Source organism: Staurois parvus, unplaced genomic scaffold (genome assembly GCF_062004578.1).
Source record: "Staurois parvus isolate SC_StPar_1 unplaced genomic scaffold, SC_StPar_1.0 ptg001643l, whole genome shotgun sequence".
NCBI classification, from domain to species: Eukaryota; Metazoa; Chordata; class Amphibia; order Anura; family Ranidae; genus Staurois; species Staurois parvus.
Genome location: NW_028319439.1, coordinates 1 through 23,399, shown reverse-complemented (window position 1 = coordinate 23,399; position 23,399 = coordinate 1). Strand labels below are relative to the sequence as shown.

The window sequence follows — 23,399 nt, the reverse complement described above, 5'->3', positions numbered from 1 at the left end:
ACAATTCACCAGGGAGAGAGTTCCTCACCAACACCCATCCTGGGCACATAAAGCTTGCTAAAAAGGCCATTGTCTTTCATAATAAGGAGGGCATTTTGGAAGGGCACTCAAAAAGGCTCTGTGATGGTAAAAAATATTTGGTCTAAAATCACTATTGCAGGAATGGGACTTGGTGCTGTCTTCCACCAGAACTCATGCTTTCATAGTCTATGTATTTTTTAAAATTAGAATATGGTTTTTAAAAATAAATGGCACTGTAAAAAAACAAGATTTTTAGATTTCCACTCCCACATGTGCCACATGTCGCATTTAGCAAGTGCACATTCACCATAATTTAAATGTCCCAAATGTAACCATTGACTGAAATACTGATTGAGTGTGAGGCGGATGAATAAACATTCAGCAAACGAGTGTGGTGTGAAATGTTTACAAATATGTACATATGTTTCAAATTAGGTTTCTGTGCGGTATCTAGGTTTTTTCTTTCTGCGAAAGTACTGTATCTCACATTATTCATACACACTGAAATAAGAACATCTTACCTAGGATAAATAAACAGTATTTTTATTCTTTCACAATTGTAGAACATTATGCAAACACATGACATACAGTATATACATTTTAATCTCTCTAGCAATTTTACACATACATGATCTAAATTGGAGCAAAGAAACAAAATGAAGATTACTCCCTCATATTTTTTAAAATGTATGGACTTATTTTTGTTCTTTTCAGATTTCAGTTCTCGTGTACATTTCAGCAAGAAAGAGGGACTTGCTTGTCTTCCTAACAAATGCCTCTGATTTAAATTTACCATTACTTTTCTGGAGTATTATATTCTGTATGAGCATTGAAAAATCATTCTCTTTTAAATGAAAGGGAAGCAATCCATATTTAGCTGCAGAGCGCAGGCATATTTCAAGAATGCCTCAAAATCTCCGTGACTATAGGTGCTCACCACTCCTTGCATAGCTCCCAACTGTCCTCATTTGGAGGGACTGTTCCTCTTTTGAAACCAAATACATCTGTTCCTCAGTCTTCCTTAGTTGTCCCTGTTGCCTGTTTAACGCCTGCTAGCAAAGCTAGTGTGAACCTTGCCTAACACTCCTCTCTTTCCCTAGACTGACAATGCTGCTGTTCAAAGTTGTCCATGTGTTCCTTTATCCAGAGTGGATGCACCCTAATTCAGGTTTATTACTGGCCAGATAACCAAGTGAAAACAGAGAGGAATAAGCCTAAAATAATCAAACCATTGAATTGTCTCGTCCTGATTCACTAAAATTCCTTTGGGGTGGTGCTCTAGTTCTAAAGGTGATGGGTGGGGTTTGTTGGCTACAGTGAGGGAAGCAGCATGGGACGCTCTAAAGAGAAAGTAGGCGCTAGTGGAGTCCACGTTAGGCGCTAATGAGGCACAGGAAGGCAATAATCTAGGAACTAAAGGTGAGGAAGTTAGGAGTTAATTTGGCACCAGACATGCACTTTCATTGTATCTGGTAAACCCCACCCACCACCCTTAGAATAAGAGAGCTAGACTCAGGGAAGAATATAAGCAAGGATTCTATATTGCAGCCTCCTGATAGGCTATCTCTGCCTGGCAAGGCTGAAGAGACCGGCCAGAGTATCAGGCTCTACCCTCTCCACCACTAGGTGTGCTGTGTGGTTGGGTATGTGCTGAGTAGTGAGGTGCTGCAGGGTGAACCAACCATTTGTCAACAGAAGCTCACAATAGAAGACATACTGACCACCCACCTCTCTCTCACCCCCCTCTTTCACTCCCCATTTCATCCACCCCTCTCTCTCTCATCACCTCTCTTTCACCCCCCTCTCTTTTCACCATCCCCCTTACCCCCCTCTCTCACACCTCTTCTCTCTCTCACCTCCATCTCTCTCACACCCTTCTCTCTCTCACCCCCTCTCTCTCTCACCTCCCTCCCTCTCTCACCCCCCCAATTTCTCTCACCCCCCTCCCTAATTTAATTACATTTTTTTAATTAAAAAATTGCATGTATTTTTATTTTATCGATTTCCATAAAAAGACCCACCAAAGTCCTCATTTGGCCCATAATGCCCTTAATCTGGACAAGGTCACAGCAGCTCCTGCATTCTGGATATGCAAAACCCTATACTCGCCACTTCTACACAGTGAGTGCCCTACCAGGGATCTACTAACTTTAGCAATGGTGGATCACAGGCAGAAGGAAGCTGGGACAAAAGAGCTTGATAACATGCACTCTGTCGATGGCCTTCAGGAAACCCAGAATATGCCCATGCTGTTCCTTCAGAACTGTGGGACATAAAAAGTGACTCCTACATGCATGAGCTGAAGTGACGTCATCGTGGCTCGGCCATTCAAGCCACTGGAGCTGGCAAACCTAAAAGAAAGACCAAGTGAAGATGAAAGCCCTGTCAGCGGTGACAGAATGCCCTTGGAGGGCTTCGCTTTAAGGTAAGTTTCACATAATGTGCTAGTATAAGATGCATACTAGCACATTATGCTTTTATCTTGGAAGGGAAAACTTTTTTTTTTACAAGAGTTTATTACCTCTTTAACTCGAAAATATTTGTTATCCATTAACAATGTGTTCATTTTTTCACCCCAACATTCCAAACCATGCAGTACTTTCTCACATCTAGCAAAAATTCCAGCTCTATTCTATTGAATATGCAAATTACTAAAACAGCCATCAGTTATCTCCAAAACAGAACACTGAGCAGTAGTTTAAAAGAATGTTAAGATACTCTTAGAAGAATGCTAAGTCACCAGTAAGTAATAATTTCATGTGCCTTATTTAGAAGACATAACACCAGAGGCTTCATCAAACACCCACGTGAGGCAAGATACATACCACACCTTCCTTGATGAGTTCAGGTTACCTTTAAAAGCCCTGAGAACAATCCTGTGAGTTAGACTAAACTTCACTATACTAATATAACAGGATAAGGTAAGATCTGTGAATGGATGCTGGTCCTTTTTATATGAAGCATGTGCTTGATCATGATTTTTTTAATAGAATATTCCTTATGTACATATTTGCAAGACTGTTCACGTAATGTTTAGTAAGGATGTTCCTTTCTAGGAAAATGAATTAGTATGTAAAATATAATATTCAAGTTGATAAAATGCATTCTGAAATGTTCCTCTTGTGTAAATTCCTGTTCTTTGTTAATATTTACTGTATAAGGTGTAAGAACATAATATGTTGGCATTGTATAGATACTAGACAATGCTAATAAGTAGAGATGAGCGAATCGAACCAGGCGAACCGGAATTCGATACGAATTTCAGGAAAAATTCGATTCGCGTCGAATCTGAAAATTTGCCTACTTCGGGTGCGCGAATCGAATTTTTCCCGATCAGCCGGCAAAAGTGTCCCTGCAGAGAGCTCCGCTATTTCTGACATTTCTCTGACAGTTCCTTCACATGTACAGCGGTTGAAACATTGTATCTATTAGTTTCCATTTAGGATACAGATGTTTCAACCGCTGTACATGTGAAGGAGCTGTCAGAGAACTGTTAGAAATAGAGGAACTCTGCACATACACTTTTTGCCGGTTTGGAATTCTTATTTTCATCCTACTTCTTCTTCTTCATCCTCATCCTCAGAAGAAGAAGAGGATGAGAATGAGGATGAAGAAGAAGAAGAAGAAGTAGGATGAAAATAAGAATAATTCCAAGCCGGCAAAAAGTGTATCTGCAGAGCTCCTCTATTCTGCAGATACACTTTTTGCCGCCTTGGAATTAATCTTATTTTCATCCTACTTCTTCTTCATCCTCATCCTCAGAAGAAGAGGATGAGGATGAGGATGAGGAAGAAGAAGTAGGATGAAAATAAGAATAATTCCAAGCCGGCAAAAAGTGTATCTGCAGAGCTCCTCTAAGTGTATCTGCAGAATGTCATTTATGGAAACAAATAGATACAATGTTTCAACCGCTGTATGGAGTGAATGTCCCAGAACTGTCAGAAATAGACTATTTCTGACAGTTCTGGGACATTCACTCCATACAGCAGTTGAAATGTCCCAGAACTGTCAGAAATAGACAGAAACTGTCACAGAACTGTCCTTCTTCTCATCCTTCTTCTCATCCTTCTCCTTCTTCTCATCCTTTTCCTTCTCCTTCTTCTCATCCTTTTCCTTCTCCTTCTTCTCATCCTTTTCCTTCTCCTTCTTCTCATCCTTTTCCTTCTCCTTCTTCTCATCCTTTTCCTTCTCCTTCTTCTCATCCTTTTCCTTCTCCTTCTTCTCATCCTTTTCCTTCTCCTTCTTCTCATCCTTCTCCTTCTTCTCATCCTTCTTCTCATCCTTCTCCTTCTTCTCATCCTTCTCCTTCTTCTCATCCTTCTTCTCATCCTTCTCCTTCTTCTCATCCTTTTCCTTCTCCTTCTTCTCATCCTTTTCCTTCTCCTTCTTCTCATCCTTTTCCTTCTCCTTCTCATCCTTCTCCTTCTTCTCATCCTTTTCCTTCTCCTTCTTCTCATCCTTTTCCTTCTCCTTCTTCTCATCCTTTTCCTTCTCCTTCTCCTTCTTCTCATCCTTCTCCTTCTTCTCATCCTTCTCCTTCTTCTCATCCTTCTCCTTCTTCTCATCCTTCTCCTTCTTCTCATCCTTCTTCTCATCCTTCTCCTTCTTCTCATTCTTCTTCTCATCCTTCTCCTTCTTCTCATCCTTCTTCTCATCCTTCTCCTTCTCATCCTTCTCATCCTTCTCCTTCTTCTCATCCTTCTTCTCATCCTTCTCCTTCTTCTCATCCTTCTTCTCATCCTTCTCCTTCTTCTCATCCTTCTCCTTCTTCTCATCCTTCTCCTTCTTCTCATCCCTCTTCTCATCCTTCTCCTTCTTCTCATCCTTCTTCTCATCCTTCTCCTTCTTCTCATCCTTCTTCTCATCCTTCTCCTTCTTCTCATCCTTCTTCTCATCCTTCTCCTTCTTCTCATCCTTCTCATCCTTCTCCTTCTTCTCATCCTTCTCCTTCTCCTTCTTCTCATCCTTCTCCTTCTTCTCATCCTTCTCCTTCTTCTCATCCTTCTCCTTCTTCTCATCCTTCTCATCCTTCTTCTCATCCTTCTCCTTCACCTTCTTCTCATTCTTCTCCTTCTTCTCATCTTTCTCCTTCTCCTTCCTCATCTCCAAGGGCATTTAAATTAAAGGTACAGTGTTCTGCACTAATTTAAAGGCTCTCTGAAGCCTAGAAACCCTTTTTATAAGTTATCTTTGTAGCGAATAAATTCGCATCGAATCGAATTTCTTCCTGAAATTCGGCGAATCAGCCGAATCGAATTTTTGAATACTTCGCTCATCTCTACTAATAAGTATAATAATATTGGTCCTCAGTCACAAAACTTTAATACATACCCACATATATAAAGCAGTGCTTCACAGAATATTTTGAAATACATAGATTAGCCTCTGGCTAAGAAGGAGCTTACAGTGTAGTGTCATTTGCACACTTTTCCAGGCACATGCACACTCTGGGGTCTGTTGGGTTGGACACCAGTAAACCTAATGGTGTATTTTTAGGAGGGAACTGGAGCATTAGGTGAAAGCCTATGCAAGCATGGCAAGAACATGCAAACTGCATGCACATAGCTTCCCTTGCAGTATTTAAATACCTTGGGGAAATACTGTTATTTGTTTAGCAAGTGTGGTATTCTAGGTATAACTACTAGGTATAACATACAATTTTGAGGACAAGCTTTCAGGGAGTGTCCCCTTCTTCAAGGTCCAAGCAGTACTCACTTGGACCTTGAAGAAGGGGACACTCCCTGAAAGCTTGTCCTCAAAATTGTATGTTAGTGCAAATAAAAAAAGTATCACCGACAGTACTGAATTGTTTCTGTCGCAAGTGAACTAATACGGCTACAATCACCTCAGGTATAACTACAAAAGATATAAAGTTTAAAATATTAATTTAACTGTTACAAGCAACACAATCATTAAGACATGTCAGTTTAAATATAAACCTACAACCTGATTGGTTCTAGTGACTAGAAGAAAGGTATTGTAAATATTATATATGGGGGTGATCCAAAAGTCCATAGTTGCGCACAGAAAAAAAAAACACGGGATCATGAAAAAATTTTATATATCGTTGGAAACTCCCTTAACTTCAATGCACTTATGCAATTTTCTAATTATGCTGAAGCTTTTTGATATAATTTAGGAAACATTTTCCTCTTGACCCTCAAACCACTCCACAACAACCTTTATTACTTTATCATCACTTTAAAAACTCCTTCCTTGCAAGTAAATCTTTTAATCTTTGGAAGAGGCAGTAGCACTAGGAACAACCAAAGGCATACAAAGTATTGTCCTAATGAAAGAGAATTGATTGTTTCCTGCAAATAAGCTACAAACAGAAGACACTTGAAATTTTTCAGGTACATATTAAAAACAACACAATACAATATTACTTATTTACACCACCCTTATCAAATCACACTCTTTCCAAGTTCTATGCACTATGGACTTTTGGATTACCCATCATACTTTCTGAAAACATGTTCAGCACAACAGGGGTAGCATCTTCTTCACTAAAAATTTGCTATAAAGTATAACTTTGAAAGCTCAACTTAAAAATGACATACAGATAATGTTATTCAAATTTCATTCTCTTCTACACATTGAAGAGAATCTAATAGGGACAATATGAAGTTTAGTCTCGGACTGGTGATCCTTGCCTCCTGCATCAAGCAGAGTTTTTCTGTAACAGGTATGTACATTTACGTTTTGTTCTGTTACTTTTTTATAATAGCACTTGCCACATGTATTGCCCTTACCCCAGTTCTATTTAGGTTGTACTAAACTACAATAATTGCCTTGTCTTTATCTTTTGACTGTTTGTTCAAGGACTGTTTTCCATATATTTCCTTAGATTCTTTGTAAGGGGTCACGGGGGAAAATAAGGCTTTGTGTAGTTTTTACAAAACATATGTATCTCTTCTTAAAATTATTCATATTGCACAGCTATGTACATTTTACTATTTTGCCTGTAAACATACAGCACTGCACATAGAATTTCTGAGGAATGAATTGTATCTGCATACCATCCATTATCCATTCAAACAAGCCTTTAGCAACATTTGAAGTAAGGCTGAAAAAAACATTTCCTAGAATATTTTTAACACAGCAATTGTTGACAATACAAGACTTCAATATACTAAAAAAGACAGAGCTTTTTGGATAGAGATATGCCATTTTTAATATGTATTGCAGTAATATGGGCAAACTGATACACCATGATCATTTAAATTGCTTAAATTATATCTACAGTCACATTTTTAAATTAATTTTGGATAGAGTAGAAATTTGTTAAAACCTTTGTAATTTTTTTTTGACACTTTGGATAGATTTCCTCTTTTTTACCCAATGTCTGAATGGAAATACCATGAATATGACAAAGTGAGGTAAATTCCCTAATTGATAGCTGTCATCAGAAGAAGAGTCTCACTGGTAGATTTCCCCAATCCTGTAATGTTGACAACTCAAAATTTGAATTTTCCTCACTTTCAGTCCTGGTGACAATGGTCCCCCAGTACAAAAAAGTGAGTAAATCTCCCAAGCAGGGGCACAGTCAGCAATAACAACCTAACCCCTCACCATTCTATCCAAAGAAAAAAAAAAGCTTTGGCTCTAGATAAACGCTAATCCTGGGTCATATACATACATGGATTAATCTGAAATCGCCAACTGCACTAATTAGAATCACAGCCAATATGTGAGTCTGCCTCACATCTTACCATTTTTTCTATGAGATAGCATGTGGCAGACCTATTCACTTTTCTTTTTTTAAGAGATGTTTATGTAGTTTTTAACAAAAGTTACAAAAGATCCATAGGCAACCAGGAGCCCCAATAATGGAGCAACAGAATAAGTTGTACACAGAAAGAACCAACAAAATTTTAGGGCTGTGCAGAGCTATTCACTTTTTTTACCTTGAAGACTGATACACAGGGCACAAGTAAAAGGGTGCAGCATTCATTTTCCAGGGCTACACAGGTACCTCTTTATAGTTTATTGTAATAGCTTCTTTTAATCAACCAACTCCTAAATACATATATGAATCTGAAGTTGCGAAATATAATCCATTGGGTTGTGGGTCATTTTTCTTTGCAAAATTGGTTTAGGAGATAACTTTGAGTACACCGTGCATTTGATGTGTTAGCAAAGTTGGCTCCCAATCCACCACATTTCATGCAGTTATTCCTCTTCCCTATTATAATTTTTAGCTAGAGTTAACAGAATTTTTAGAAACCCCTCCAGCAACTGGTACATAAATCTGTGTGACTCAGATCAATTTGAAATTATAGCCAAATAATAAATGTCCTGCATATCTTTATTGTGGTATTTAGGAATTATATGACACAATGAATTTGTTAACATCATGTGCTAAATTATAATAAATGTCAAATAACTTTTAAAGGTGTGCTGAAGCATCTAGGAGGTTTCCATTTATTATGTAGTTATATACAGTATATTTGATCAAATTCTGTCAGGATGATTTTTTGGTTAATTTTATAGTGAAAGTAATCTGATTAACGTAAATAGAATTCCATTCTATCCAAGGAACTGCCAGTCCCACTTCAAGAATAAAAGAAATATAACTTTATAATTTGGGGACATTCAACCTAAAGTTATAGATGTGCTTGATTAAGGTGGACAAAAAAGCCTTGTATTTTTCCAGTGTTGACATGGTTCTTTACTGTCATTTGTATTATTTTGTAAGGGTTTTCCTAAAATTTCCAGTTATGAATTTACAATCACAAAAATGAAATTAAAAAGCAGAGTAAAAAAAAAAACCTTAAAAACATGTATTAAACACAAGGATAATTTACTGTAAAAAGGAAGGCCAGCTGAATGAGATTACTTACTACAGAATAAACCATGACCTTGGTGAATGAAAACCTTCACTTAATGCTCCACACATGTCATTTTTTTGGTGAATACGGGTGTAACTTGTAACATGTTACTAAAAATGAACTTATCCTTTAAAGTTTACAATGCATCATAATGCAAGGCCTGATTAATCATAAGACCTTGACCACATTAAAAATGTAAAAAACTCACACATACAGTAAAAATGTTTTAAAATTTACTCACCTTACACCCCCAGTTTCTGCCCATGGTGCATAGGTGAGGTACTATTTCATTTTTAAAAAGTTATAATTGCTAGTGCTACTTTTTTCATAAAAAGACACATTGTATTGCTTCAAAAAAATTTACACTGAGTGCCAATTAAAAGAAAAGATTGCACTGAGTGTGCTATTAACCCCTTCCACCTCAAACAAAATGTACATTGTGTATGCTATTTCTTTTTACTTTTTAAATAACCCACATTGAAGAGAAATAATTTGCAGGCAATATAAACATTTTTCGATTAAATAGGATTCACCATTTTTGTCATGTTTCCTTAAAATATTATTTAAAGAAATACCATGTGCATTGTTTTATTTTTCATATTTACTCATTTGTTTTTCTTTTTTTTTTCAGCCTTCTCTTCAGGTAAGTTCAGCATGTTCAGTCTATTAAAAGGCAATCTGTTGTTTCTGGTCAAGATGTTACAGCTATTGACATTGGATAAATGGATTGGATTTTAAATTAGAAATTTAGTATAGTAACATATACAGCAGGAGATGGGGAATCCACATTGCAGGAGAATTATGTGTTACTTGTCTACTACAGAAATATTTTTTTTTCATTGTGGTACCAGTATGAGACTGTCTGAAAAATGTAATTTGTTATATTACAATATTGACTGTGTTAGTAACAATTTAGTACTAACATGACAAGTTAAAGAGACCCTATTAGTGTGGTAAAAAAATAAATATGCAGCACCCCGTGAAATAACCAGCTTAAAGCATATCCAGACTGACCATTTGGAAACTCAGGCACTGCCCAAGGTCCCGGGGTCAGTAGGGGGCCCCATGAGATGCCCCTGGTACCTTTTTCATAGGCTTTTTTGAGTTTGGGCAAGGACACAGGGGCCCCATGATCCCCTATTGCCCGGGGGCCCCATGAGTTGTCAGTCCGCCCCTGAGCATATCTAAACAAAAAAAAGGTAAAATATTGCAGCTCAAAAAGTGCTTATATGAGGTGATTATTAGTTTTCTTTTTTCAGACCTTTTCTCTTTTATTTTCACCTGCAATCCTTTGAATAGCATACTTGTCTCAATAGCTATGCTCCCTTCCATTGCATTTGTGAAGGGAGTCAAGGTTGGCACCCAGACCGGGTTTCAAATGTTTTTGCCTTTTTCCATCTCCATTACATGGGGGTGATTAGTAGTTTACAGAGGGAAAATAGGTTTTGTTTATGCTTCCAGTTCAGCTCATAGGATGTGACTATATTTTTTGTACTTGCTGAAAATATTTATGGCCTGAAAAGGACACAAATGCAGCTACTGCATACAAGGACTTGTACGCCACAATATATTACAATTTTGTTCTTGGGTTTAGTTATCCTTTAAACCTTTTGCTGGAAGAGCTGTTTGTGCATTTTTTTCACATGCTAAAATATACATACTGTAGGCCTGAAGATTGTTTAAACCCCAAAATATTTATTTTCTGAAAACAGAAACCCTGATAGCAGGTACAAATTTATGCACTTGATATTAGTGTAACAGTATATCAAACACATATTTTTATAAAAAAATACACTGAAGCTAATTTTAGTGCCGCCAACACAGTATATCATTTTTGGTAAAATATAAATGATGAGGTTGAATGGAGTGAAGAGATACCAAAGCTGTCAAATTGCGTGCACTTGTGAAATGGCAACAAATTTTAGTACCCAAAAATGTCCATAGGCAATGCTTTAGAAGCCTTTACAATTTTTTTTTGTCACTGTGGGTCTGATTTTCTAAAAACTGGAGAGTGCAAAATCTGGTGCAGCTGTGCATGGAAGCCAGTCAGCTTCTAATTTCAGCTTGTGCATTTAAGCTTTGACAAATAAAAAAACTGGAAGATGAATGGTTTCTGTATAGAGCTGCGCCAGTAGTTTGCACTCTCCAGTTTTAGTAATTCACTCCTTGTGTGTTAATTTTTTTACTCAGATTTGTTGCTATTACATAGGGGCTGACAAGCCATCTATATAATAGCATAAAGGACAAGACAGATCCTCTTCAATGACCCCTGTTTGCTGGGGCTACATGGCCATGGAAATTGCACAAAGGAAATAAAACATTTTCCTGGAGATGTACAGCCCCAGAACAGGGGCGGACTGACAACTCATGGGGCCCCCAGGCAAAAGGGGATCATGGGCCCCTGTGTCCTTGCCCAAACTCAAAAAAGCCTATGAAAAAGGTACCAGGGGCATCTCATGGGGCCCCCTACTGACCCCGGGCCCTCGGGCAGTGCCTGAGTTTCCAAGTGGTCAGTCCGCCCCTGCCCCAGAATCACTTACATCAGAAAGTGGACACTCAGCTTTCCAAATCTACACACATGATATTGGCAGCAAGAGGGTTTATACCTTTTACCTTTTTGGTAGGTGGTCTGTTAAATCTTCGCTTTCTAGGATTTCCAGGCACCCTACTATCTGACATGTCAGACCTGGTATGTCTAATAGTTTCCCTCACTGGGCACTGTGGTCTCTCCCACCATCTATTCCATCACAGTGAGGAAAAAGCTATCCAGCACTGCAGAAGTGTCAGATACCAGCAGCACCTACAATGGTGACTATTGAGCAAAATTTTTCAAAGGGTGCTGCATGCTTGATTTTTTAATGCAGTGACAGGACAAAAATACAATGCTAAGGCAACTTAATGTTACTGCAGATTGTTCTGTTATTTAGGGATTGATTTACTAAAGGAGTAGAGAATTTTCACTTTGGAAAGTTAAAATCATCCGAATACAATATGTGCAAGCAAAAATCCAGTATTTTTTTAATTTGACAAAAGAGGATCTATGTATAAAAAGATTGCTTTGCAAGTGTCTCATTATTTGCGCAAGGGTAATTAATAATATCCATAATGTTTTTAATATCTGTGTACAGTAATGTCAGTTTCCTTTTGTTGCCTTTCCCTGGGTAAATGTAACATTCTCTAATTATTCAAATCTAAGAGAAAATAGCCATAAGAAAATTTGATTATAAGAGTGAAAGAAAATTCACCAATAGAAAAAATAGGCTTGCACTATAGGCTAATAACATGAAAACATTTGACCAGAAGGGAAAATAATAAGAGGGAGACCTCTGCACTGTGTACAGTCTATGGAGATTCTAGTGTGAACAGCTGAACTAATGGGTGTTTGGCCAAGTGAACATCCAGCTGTACCGCTTCTAAATATTTCACTTCACACTCTGGGATCCTTGCTGTTATGGAGTAAGCACCCACTGGCATCCTAATAACCAGTGACTCATCCTTGCCTAGCACATTCAGTTGTCAGCTGGGGATTCCTAACAATAAAAAAGTGTGCCCCTTCAAAAATCCATTTGGGATTATACAAGCATGCAAACTGACTGGCCAGGAAAGGTGCAGCCCCCTCCCCCCCAAACCATACCAGGCCACATGCCCTCAACATGGAGGCTATCATGTAGATGAGGACAACCTACTCCTGGTTGTTTGGTTCTGAGTGCAGGGGGCTTATTGAAATATGGAAGCCTCCTCTAAAAAAGGGTGGCCCCCACATACCACCCCTTCAGGCGAATGAGTAAAGTGTCAATAGTGCAACTACTCTCTAAAAAGAAAAAAATTGATGGCGATACACAAGTGACAGGTTTGGATGTGTGGCAAATGGCAGTTTATTTCTTTTGGCAGGTCAGTGGCCATTGGTCATTGTGATTGACATGGATCTGCATTGTTGGATTACATGGTTGACAGTGCAATTACATTGTGGGACTTTTAAATAAAGGACTTGTCAAAAACTGTGTATGTGTGTGATTAGTACTAGTTACCCCTTACTCTTTCACATGAGGGGTTGGTATCATGTAAACCCCGTATTCAAGAAGAGGCTTCCTAATTCTAAATCCTAAAGACCCCTACCCATAGACCCCCACAACCACTGGGCTACAGTTGTTGGGAAGTGGCTCTTATCCTCATCAACAAGGGGAAAAGGTGCTTGACAGGGAAGTCCCCCCTGGGAAGGAACCCCCCCATGTTGAGGACATGTGGCCTGGTATAGTTCAGGAGGGGATGGACCAATGCTTGTCCCCCTAGCTGAATGCCTAATGTGCTGTGGGAATGAGTCACTGGTTGTTAGGAAGCTGGTGAGTGCTGACTCCCTAACAATCAGGAGCTCTGAGTAGGAAACTGTGACATTTCGCAGTTGGAGTAACAGTGCTACTAAATGTTTAACTTCACACTGCAGCTGGAGGTTTGCTCAACCTGACACCCATTTGTTCGGCTATTTGCACAAGAATCTCCATAGACTGTGCACCCAGTGCAGAGGTTTCCTTCATATTATTTCCCCTTCTTGTCAAATGTTCTTAACCTATAGTGTTAGGTTATTTTTTCTATTGCCAAATATTCCTCAACTCTTATGGTTTAATATTCTTATAGCTATTTTCTCTTATGTTCGAATAATTGAAGAATGTTACATTCTTCTGCTGAAAGGCAACAGATTGGAACTGGCATTACACACATAACAGACATTGCAGGTATTTTTTTTTTTTTTCTGCTTGAACGGTGAGACCTTCACAAAATGGGCTTTTTAAAAACAACCCCATAATGTTGTATTCAAAGTGAAGATAACTTCACATTTTTCAATAAGCTAAGTAGCCATTCAAGTTGCAAAGGGCATACACCCTACATTTTTAGTAAATCAAACACATAGAGAGGATCTTGATTTGAGAGTTAACACAGAATATTAACAGAAGACTAGACAAAATTAGCATTTGATTAGAAGACTGGGCATTTTTTAATCAGAGTGACTGTAAAATAACAATAGAAATGAGACAGTATTGCCACATGGCAGCCCATTACATTACATCTTTTTACACAGCCTCAAATTATTATCCTTGCTTGAATGGACAACAGAAACTGTCTTTATTACAGACAGTGATTAGCTGACATTTAAATGCATTTAATTTTCCACATGTATTTATTATTTGCTTTTTCATTAACTTTGGGAGTTCTGACAACCCTGGTCTGAAGGTTACTGGTTGTGATGCTCCCTACATTGCCCTCTATTCAGTTGTTGAAAATGTCAAACTCATGGTGTTCATCATGTTTTTTTTATTAATCAGTCATAGCAATCCATGTTAGCAATATGTCTAGCATTATTAGTGTAGCACTGACTCTCTAGGGAATTTCTGAGATGATGAGTTCTCCCTTCCCCATTTAGTGGTTCCCCTTCCAAAACTGAACACAAAACTAACTGACAGATCAGTAACACTGTAAAGGAATTTATTAGGGCTTTGACAAGCACTTCAAATTGAGGTGCTGTTAAAAATAGTATGGCAAAGCTAACACAACATCTACCACTAACATCAAACACTGGCTCATGCAATGTCAAGGCACATCAGATAACAATATACTGTAGTAATCAATTCCCTCTAAAACAGAACTGTGAAAGGCAAACAGTATGGAAGATATACTGCATTAAGGCCCTAAATATTCCAGTAGAAAAGCAATGTACAGTCTACTGACACAGGGGCCCCTAACTCTTTCTGGAGAGCTTTCAAAGTGTAAACACTTATAATCCATGGTAATGGAATGGGCATAGTGATCCCCTTAAACTAACACTCAGATCCTCAGAATAGCAACATGTTGGAAACATACAAAATTGACCAGAGGCCTCTCACCACTGGTGCTGGGTACGGGTTCTCCATTGAGCAGTCCACTTCTGGGAGGGTTAGGTGAGAGGTCACAACACTCTGGGGCTCCTCTCTTAAACCTGCCCCATCTCCCTCAATGAAGTTTGCAGTCCATGTCCCTGGTAGGCCATTGTGAATCTCTCTCAGTTCAGATGGTGGGGCCTCTGTATTCAGCACTTCAGCAGGCAGTACTCTCTCTCTATAGAGGATGGCTGTCTCTCTTGGCTGTAGTTTCACAGCACAGTTCCTCTGCTTACACCACACAGTAGGCAGCTGAAATACACCTCTGACCCTGTTGATCTATTTGGAGCCTAGTGGGAACATAGATAGCCCTTGTGAGCTGTAGGAGGCCGACTCTTGGTCCTGGAATATAGAACCCTCCTTTCCCCAGCACACACAGTTTTCATGCTTTTTGTCCCTTCTCAAATGTGAACTCTCCTCACAGCCAATCTAGTAGTAAGGGCTAAAATCCAGCCCCAGAGAGGCAGCCAGCCCCAGTCCTCCCCCAGTCTCCACAAAAATGGCTACCACCCCTCCTGTGCTACAGACACTTCTTCCTCTCTTCTGGTACTGTTAAGCAGAACTAAAGTTCAAGGAAGCTGGTGAGGCTACATGAGGAATACTTCAATGTGCAATGATGTGGGCTTAATGTGGGTACAAAAGTTTTTTTTTTTACCTAGAAATTATGCTGGTAACAGCATTGTCAGGCTGATGTGGGAGCCCCTTCTGTTGGCCATTGAACTGCCTATTAGGTTTGCAGGAGATGTGATGCCAAACAAACTGAAAACAGATTTTGGGTTTATATACACTACATTTTTTGCTGTGATGCATTATTTTTCATCATATGTTGTATTTATCTACTGCGATATAAAAATCTATTTCACTGGCTTTACAAATAGGGATCTAAAGTATATAAAAATCTGCAATACAGTTAATGTTTTTTAATATGGTATATCCTTTTTTTTTCTTTACAGCTGCCACAGAGTGCATATATTGCAATAGTAATGCAGATTGCACACCTGTGGATGATTATAAGAAATGCACATGCAAAGCAACATATGTTGGAAATGGTTTTAACTGTACTCCCATGGTGTATTGTAATGAAACCTGCTGCCCACCAGGATACACCTGGCGTAAACAGAGCAAAACTTGTGTGGATATTAATGAATGCGAAGCCAATACCCACATATGTGCCACATCACGTAATTGCTTTAATAGGAATGGCATCTACCTGTGTACTTACAATGCAAATGTTGCTTGCCCTACCCTTCCTTGTGCTGCTGGACTGGACTGTGTAAGTAAAAATGGTATTTCACAATGTGTTGATCCATGTAGTTCTTACACAACCTTAAATGCAACCAACAGACTGTACACAATTAATACCATTGGGATAATCCAGACTGATCGCTATAACTATGGGTGGTTTAAATATACAGATGGTTTCAGAATGAGGGAATTAAGTGCTGGATACTGGAAATGTGGATCTCTTGAACCTTTTTCTCTTGGAGTGCTGCATACAAATATTTCACAGAACATAACAACGGTTCCTCTTCTGGTTAACTCAAAAACCCCAACCCAGGGCCCAAACATTCAAGCAAAACAATGCAATGGATACTATGTTTACAAGTTTACGGGGAGCTTGCAGACTTCGGTCTTTTGTACAGGTGAGTGGTTTGTTCTAAAAAATCTTTCCAAAATAGTGTGGGTTAGTGCTTCAGCATCTAATACTTGCACAAAAAGACAAAATTAAGTAGTAATTAAAGTGTTAGTTCACCCAGCATTTGATAGAAACTGATGTCATTCACATTTCTTAAAACCCTAGAGCATCTCAGAATACATCAGCTATTTCCCCTAACACATTCATTTGTCCTCCTCAAAGGTTTCTAGCAATACTGTATTTTATGGAGAGTCTGGGAACAAGATACCCTGTTTCTTTGGTTAAGGCTAATCAATATGTGTTTAATATGAGAAGATGAAAGACAGATTTGGAAGCCAGAATGAGGACATTTCTTTACAATGATCCTTTACTCATGCAGGGCATAGCAGCAGATTCACTTGTTTGTCACGACGCCAAGCTGTACATGCCTATATTTCCTTTGTTTGCTGAGAGCGAATGGAAATATCTATTACTTCCAAATATGGGAAGCATATGACTCAGTCTTCTTCCTCTCACAAGACAGCGCATGTGCTTGACCACTCAGGCATCCAGCATTTGCAGGACAAGAGTCTCAGACCTGTGAAAGGTCCAAGTCATACCTTGGAGCTTACATTATGAGTCCTTCCTTATTTCAGGTGGCCAAGTGGAGTAGCTGGAGTAGAGGAGGAAGAGGGGTTGCTAAATGGATGCAACAAGGGAGAAAGGCAGTTATTTGCAAGCAAATCTGTTGCCATGACCTACATAGGCAAATCAATGACTTACTTTAATAAGTTAGAAAGTAAATAATTCCACCGACCGTAACATAAACTTTGGATATAAGTTGTTGCATGTTCTCAGTCTCTAAAGTACATAAGCTAAAGCAATATGTAGGCTACAACTGTCATTAGATTAGCCAAGCAATTAGGATTTTCAGGATAGTAAACAACTACAGCCTTCTTACTACAAGTTCCCTCAGCTTGGGTTGACACATGTTCAGTGCAATTTTCAGGTTAGTTTTCAGTACGAATTTCCAAATTAGTTGTTCAGTGGTTCAGCTGCGATGTAGATACAGTTCTAATGCAAATTGGCAGGTCAGGTTCTAACACAAATTTCAGGAGCAGGCGGCTGCTGGCGTCCAACATAATAGCTGGTTGTTAAGGAGTGGGCCAGCAAGCCATTCGCCAGGTCCTTAACAATTGAAGACTCCCCACTGAGTGCTGAATGTAAACAAAAGAATTGCCGCCAATAAAACTTGACAAAGAAAACTGTGTAGGGGTCCCTCCAATCCTTACCAGGCCCTTCAGGTCTGGAATGCATTTTAAGGGGAACCCTGCTCCAAATTTTTTTTAAAAATGACATGCCCCTCCAAATTTGGTGTGGAGTTCCCCTTAAAATCCATACCAGACCCAAATGTAAAACAAATGTGTGGGGATCCACCAAAATCCATGCCAGACCTATATGTGAGCATGCCCACACCCACCCCATGTGAATGAATATGGGGTACTTTGTACCCTTACTCATACAACAAAAAAGTCAAAAATGAATATTACACAGAGACAGTTTTTGACAAGTCCCTGAAGTAAATCCAATCTCTATTACGATGACTGCCACCACTTCCAACCGAAAAAAAAAAGAGCTCTGCACCCGACACTGGCTGCTGCCATGTGACACTTCCTCTGCCTCCTGCTGCTAAATAAACAAAGGGGTGGGGCCACCTGATGATGTCACCAGGTGACCCCCTCCACCCCGTTGTGACATTATCAGGTGGGCCCGCCCTTTAGTTTATTTAGGAGCAGGAGGTGGTGGAGCTGTCAGATGGTGGGAGCCAGCGTCAGGTACAGAGGTCTTTTCTTTTTTGGTCGGCGGTGGCAGCGTTCATCATGATTGGTGCTGGTTTTTACTTTGGGGGACATTGTTTTTTTAATAAAGGGCTTGTTAAAAACTGTCTCTGTATTTTTTTTATTTTTGACACTATTTTTGGTGAATGAGTAGAAGTACAATACTCTTTCACATAGGGAAGGGAGCTGGGATCTTGGGGCCAGCTTGTTAAAGAGGGCTTCCAGATTCTGATAAGCCCCCACCTGCAGACCCCCACAACTACTGCCCAGGGTTGTGTGGAAGAGGCCCTTGTCCTCATCAACATGGGGACAAGGTGCTTTGAAGGGGGGAGCCCCCTATCCTAGAATAGCAATTTATGCTGAGGGCATGTGGCCTGGTATGTTTCAGAAGGGGGGGCACTTACTCTCCCCCCCCCCTTCTTAGCCTGCCAGGCTGCATGCTCAAATAAGGGCCTCTTATGGATTGGGGGCCCACACAATTTTTGTTTACATTCAGCTATCAGCGGGGAACCACGCTGTGACAGCTAATGAGTCATTGGTTGTTAAGGACATGGTGACCGGCTTGCCTGCCCACTCCTTAACAACCAGCTATAACACAGGAGAGGAGGGGAGAAGCAGGAGGAGGGAAACTGAAAAAAACTGCTGGATTATCTAAAATCGTGTTCACAACTGATGACGTGTGATTTAGAAGTGTTCCTATACAAGTCAATGAGCCTGTAATTTGCACTGGACCTGCACCGCACTGCTCAAAAAATCGGACAGGACTCTTTTTCAATTCGCACTGCGAGTGCACCGCATATATGTGAATGGCCACAATAGAAAACAATATTATTTTACATGTCATGCGAATCAACGTGTTCTAAAATGCATCTGAATTTGCACATGTTTGAACCCAGACTCAAAGGGAATTTTTATGAAAAAAATATTGGGATTGCCATTGCTTGTCCGTGCCTTCAATACATCTGATTTACTGACCACGAAGCAAGTATGTTGTCAATTAATTTTAGAATTCCTGATTTTTGTACCTGCTTCATATCAGAGATCCTGTGAAACTAAATCACCAGAATGACAGCCAGGGAACTAACATTCTTAAAGGAGATACTATACTTAGAGATAATAAGTAGAATCTGCTGCAGTATTGAGTGAAGACAAATTGTATTTACTGCATTGCTTATGTTAAACAAGTAAACATTTTTTTTTCTGTTTCAGAACCAGTGCCTCTTATAACAACCACAACAACAACCACAACAACAACTTTGCCAACTACAACACCGCCTATAACTACAACACCGCCTATAACTACAACAACTTTGCCAACTACAACTTTGCCAACTACAACACCGCCTTTAACTACAACAACTTTGCCAACTACAACACCGCCTTTAACTACAACAACTTTGCCAACTACAACTTTGCCAACTACAACACCGCCTTTAACTACAACAACTTTGCCAACTACAACTTTGCCAACTACAACACCGCCTTTAACTACAACTTTGCCAACTACAACTTTGCCAACTACAACTTTGCCAACTACAACTTTGCCAACTACAACTTTGCCAACTACAACTTTGCCAACTACAACTTTGCCAACTACAACTTTGCCAACTACAACACCGCCTTTAACTACAACTTTGCCAACTACAACTTTGCCAACTACAACACCGCCTTTAACTACAACTTTGCCAACTACAACTTTGCCAACTACAACACCGCCTTTAACTACAACTTTGCCAACTACAACTTTGCCAACTACAACACCGCCTTTAACTACAACTTTGCCAACTACAACACCGCCTTTAACTACAACACCGCCTATAACTACAACACCGCCTATAACTACAACACCGCCTATAACTACAACACCGCCTATAACTACAACACCGCCTATAACTACAACACCGCCTATAACTACAACTTTGCCAACTACAACACCGCCTTTAACTACAACAACTTTGCCAACTACAACTTTGCCAACTACAACACCGCCTTTAACTACAACAACTTTGCCAACTACAACTTTGCCAACTACAACACCGCCTTTAACTACAACAACTTTGCCAACTACAACTTTGCCAACTACAACACCGCCTTTAACTACAACAACTTTGCCAACTACAACTTTGCCAACTACAACACCGCCTTTAACTACAACTTTGCCAACTACAACTTTGCCAACTACAACACCGCCTTTAACTACAACTTTGCCAACTACAACACCGCCTTTAACTACAACTTTGCCAACTACAACACCGCCTTTAACTACAACTTTGCCAACTACAACTTTGCCAACTACAACACCGCCTTTAACTACAACACCGCCTATAACTACAACACCGCCTATAACTACAACACCGCCTATAACTACAACACCGCCTATAACTACAACACCGCCTATAACTACAACAACTTTGCCAACTACAACTTTGCCAACTACAACACCGCCTTTAACTACAACTTTGCCAACTACAACTTTGCCAACTACAACACCGCCTTTAACTACAACTTTGCCAACTACAACACCGCCTTTAACTACAACTTTGCCAACTACAACACCGCCTTTAACTACAACTTTGCCAACTACAACACCGCCTTTAACTACAACTTTGCCAACTACAACTTTGCCAACTACAACACCGCCTTTAACTACAACACCGCCTTTAACTACAACACCGCCTTTAACTACAACACCGCCTATAACTACAACACCGCCTATAACTACAACACCGCCTATAACTACAACACCGCCTATAACTACAACACCGCCTATAACTACAACACCGGCTTTAACTACAACACCGGCTTTAACTACAACACCGGCTTTAACTACAACACCGGCTTTAACTACTGCACCAACCATTTCATCCCAAGCAAGTACTTCTAATAGTGACACAAAAACCACTCCTACATTACCTGATATAACACATTTTACGGACACACACACAATGCCCCCCCCTAATGTCCCTCAAAATATCAAACTAACAATATCTATCTTTAGCAACTCCGAGCTTACCAACCTTCTATACATTCCGCTTTATAATTCCTCTTGCAATACACCTCTTCATGTGGTTCTGGAAGCAGAAGACGATCAATCGAGAAAGCATGTTATATTGGTTAATACTTGGTTTGTGTTTAGAAATGACAAATCTGAAGACCAAACTTTCTTCAACAACTATAAACCCAAAAGGTAGGTCGCATACTGCAACATTATATACTGAGGCAGAGGCATGAGTAATATATGGATCCTAAAAGAAGTAAATCATTAGCATAGTAGTAGCCTCCCTGGCAGTATTCCCGAGTGTAGCTCGGGGTAAAGTTTCAGTACCACAAGCGGTAACCCCGAGCTACACTCGGGAATACCCTGCGGCGCTGCTCCGGGATGTGTTCTTCACTTACCTTGTCCTGCGCTCCCGCAATGTCCCTCCTGCAGTGTCCCCTGTAATGTCCTCCGGCGGATGCCAACATCTGTCTTCTGGGTTCCGTCCCCTGCAACGTCAGGACGTATGAGGATGGAACAGCGGGAAATTTGAAAATGACAAAAAGTGACATTCACTAAATTCACATAGTAAAACATTACTGTATCAAACCATTTCACATACATTTTGTCCCGTGCTCTGCCTACATTTTTACTGTTTTTTCTGCCTGGAAACTAAGAAATGTCCATGGCGTCCAAAAAGCGTCCCTTTAGGTCAAAAGCGGTTTTAGACCAGCTAGAGAACAGCGATAGTAAATTAGAACCACTTGCAGAATTGAATGATAATGATTCGTGGGGAAATTCGTCATCAGACACTGAAAACAATTTTGCGACTTTGCTCAGTGATGTGCGAACTTGGCGCTATAGTTCAAATTTCAGTGTTTTTGGTTTGATTATATTATTTAATTATATTTATTATTATATTATTATTTTTTATGATTATTTATTAAATTATAATTTATGATTTCGTGTTTCAAATTGTAACATACCCGGGATGTTTACTAGACTCTTGTTCGGACAGATTTCAGTGAGTTATTCCTAAAAATTACAGGCCTACAATAAAAAAACGACATATTTCCATGCAAAAAATGAACTGCTTTGAGCACAGAAATACTGACATAATCAGACCACTAGGGAGGTTAAGGATAGAATTGGGATGGAACCAACTTGATGCAATTAAATTAAGACTGAAAATTTTAGTGATGTTGTTAGATTTTGAAGAATTTTTACAAATTTGCTTAACACTAGTAAAGCGGTTTAAACTACTTACAATAACATTTTCCAGTAGTGCATAGTTGCCTGTCTTCAAGATAGCAGTGAGGAGATGTGCAATGAATACAATGAGTGCAATAACCAGAGATTACTGCTATTCAATGTGCAAATTTTGTTACCTCTTTTCGTGTAAGAACTAAAAGAATAGAACACAGAGCTGAAGAAGAAACTTAAGAAATTTGTTTTCATTTTCACAGTCACAGACTCTAAATGATCTTGTCAATGGCCTAAATTAGTCATTAAAGAGTCTATAAAATTAACAAAGATTGGTTTTGAGATAACAGAGCTGAACTCTTTGAAGACATATGGGTGTAAGCCATATGGTCCAGGTGCTTTATTCACCTTTATCTTGTCCAAATGTTTCGGGACCATATGAATTTTGAGCCACTGGGGTTTGTTTGGGACTATGTCAATACTTTCCCCTTTATGGACTTGAGCTCCCCGATTTCCCTTTGTATACAGGAGTGGCACAGAAAGTTCAGGTCTGGGCAGTGTTAAGCATACATCACAACTTTTTACTGTCCCAACTTTAGTGGGTCAGTCTCAATTTGCAAGCAAAAAGTGCAGGGCCTTCTATACTTTGGTGTTATGAAGACATTTTTGTGGATGGTAGTGTAAAAAGATGGTTTTACATGCATGGGGTAGGCTTAACAGAGCTCTTTATTTGCATGTGAATAGTGAGGAGGTGTACAACAAATCAGAAAAAGTCCAAACTAGAATGAAACCCCAAGAAAATGCCAGAATGGCTGGTGTTTCCAGTTTTTAATTAACTCAGCCAACATTATCTATAAAATTTATGATCTGGTACCTCCGGCTGAATCAAGAAAAGTTTGTTCACACATAAAATGCTACTTTGGAGTATTTTATAAGATTGAGCTGCTTTGCTTCCCTGCCTGACATTAGTCCATAGTCATATTAATTTTTCTTGACCTTTAA

At 39.4% G+C, this 23,399-nt stretch overlaps 1 protein-coding gene across 4 annotated transcripts; it reads left to right on the top strand.

Moving 5' to 3' along the window:
- The first annotated feature begins 2,833 nt into the window (after positions 1–2,833).
- Positions 2,834–23,399, top strand: LOC149434882 (uncharacterized). Of its 4 annotated transcripts, XM_089663259.1 has the most exons (6): positions 2,841–2,942; positions 6,627–6,709; positions 9,487–9,498; positions 15,718–16,407; positions 19,427–19,525; positions 19,646–23,399. In XM_089663259.1, exons 2-6 carry the CDS (start codon positions 6,646–6,648, stop codon positions 21,406–21,408), a joined length of 2,628 nt encoding a protein of 875 aa, XP_089519385.1. In that variant the 5' UTR covers positions 2,841–2,942; positions 6,627–6,645; the 3' UTR covers positions 21,409–23,399. The 4 variants fall into 4 exon arrangements, with proteins under 4 accessions (XP_089519384.1, XP_089519385.1, XP_089519388.1 ...); XM_089663258.1 differs by having other exon boundaries at positions 2,834–2,942; positions 19,427–23,399; XM_089663262.1 differs by lacking the exons at positions 2,841–2,942; positions 6,627–6,709; positions 9,487–9,498 and having other exon boundaries at positions 16,209–16,407; positions 19,646–21,195.

Bases quoted from the DNA above. Each gene is read 5' to 3' on its own strand.
- LOC149434882 (XM_089663258.1), top strand. From the start codon at position 6,646: ATGAAGTTTAGTCTCGGACTGGTGATCCTTGCCTCCTGCATCAAGCAG. The intron at 16,408-19,426 runs GTGAGTGGTTTG...TTTCTGTTTCAG, and splicing joins GACTTCGGTCTTTTGTACAG to AACCAGTGCCTCTTATAACA.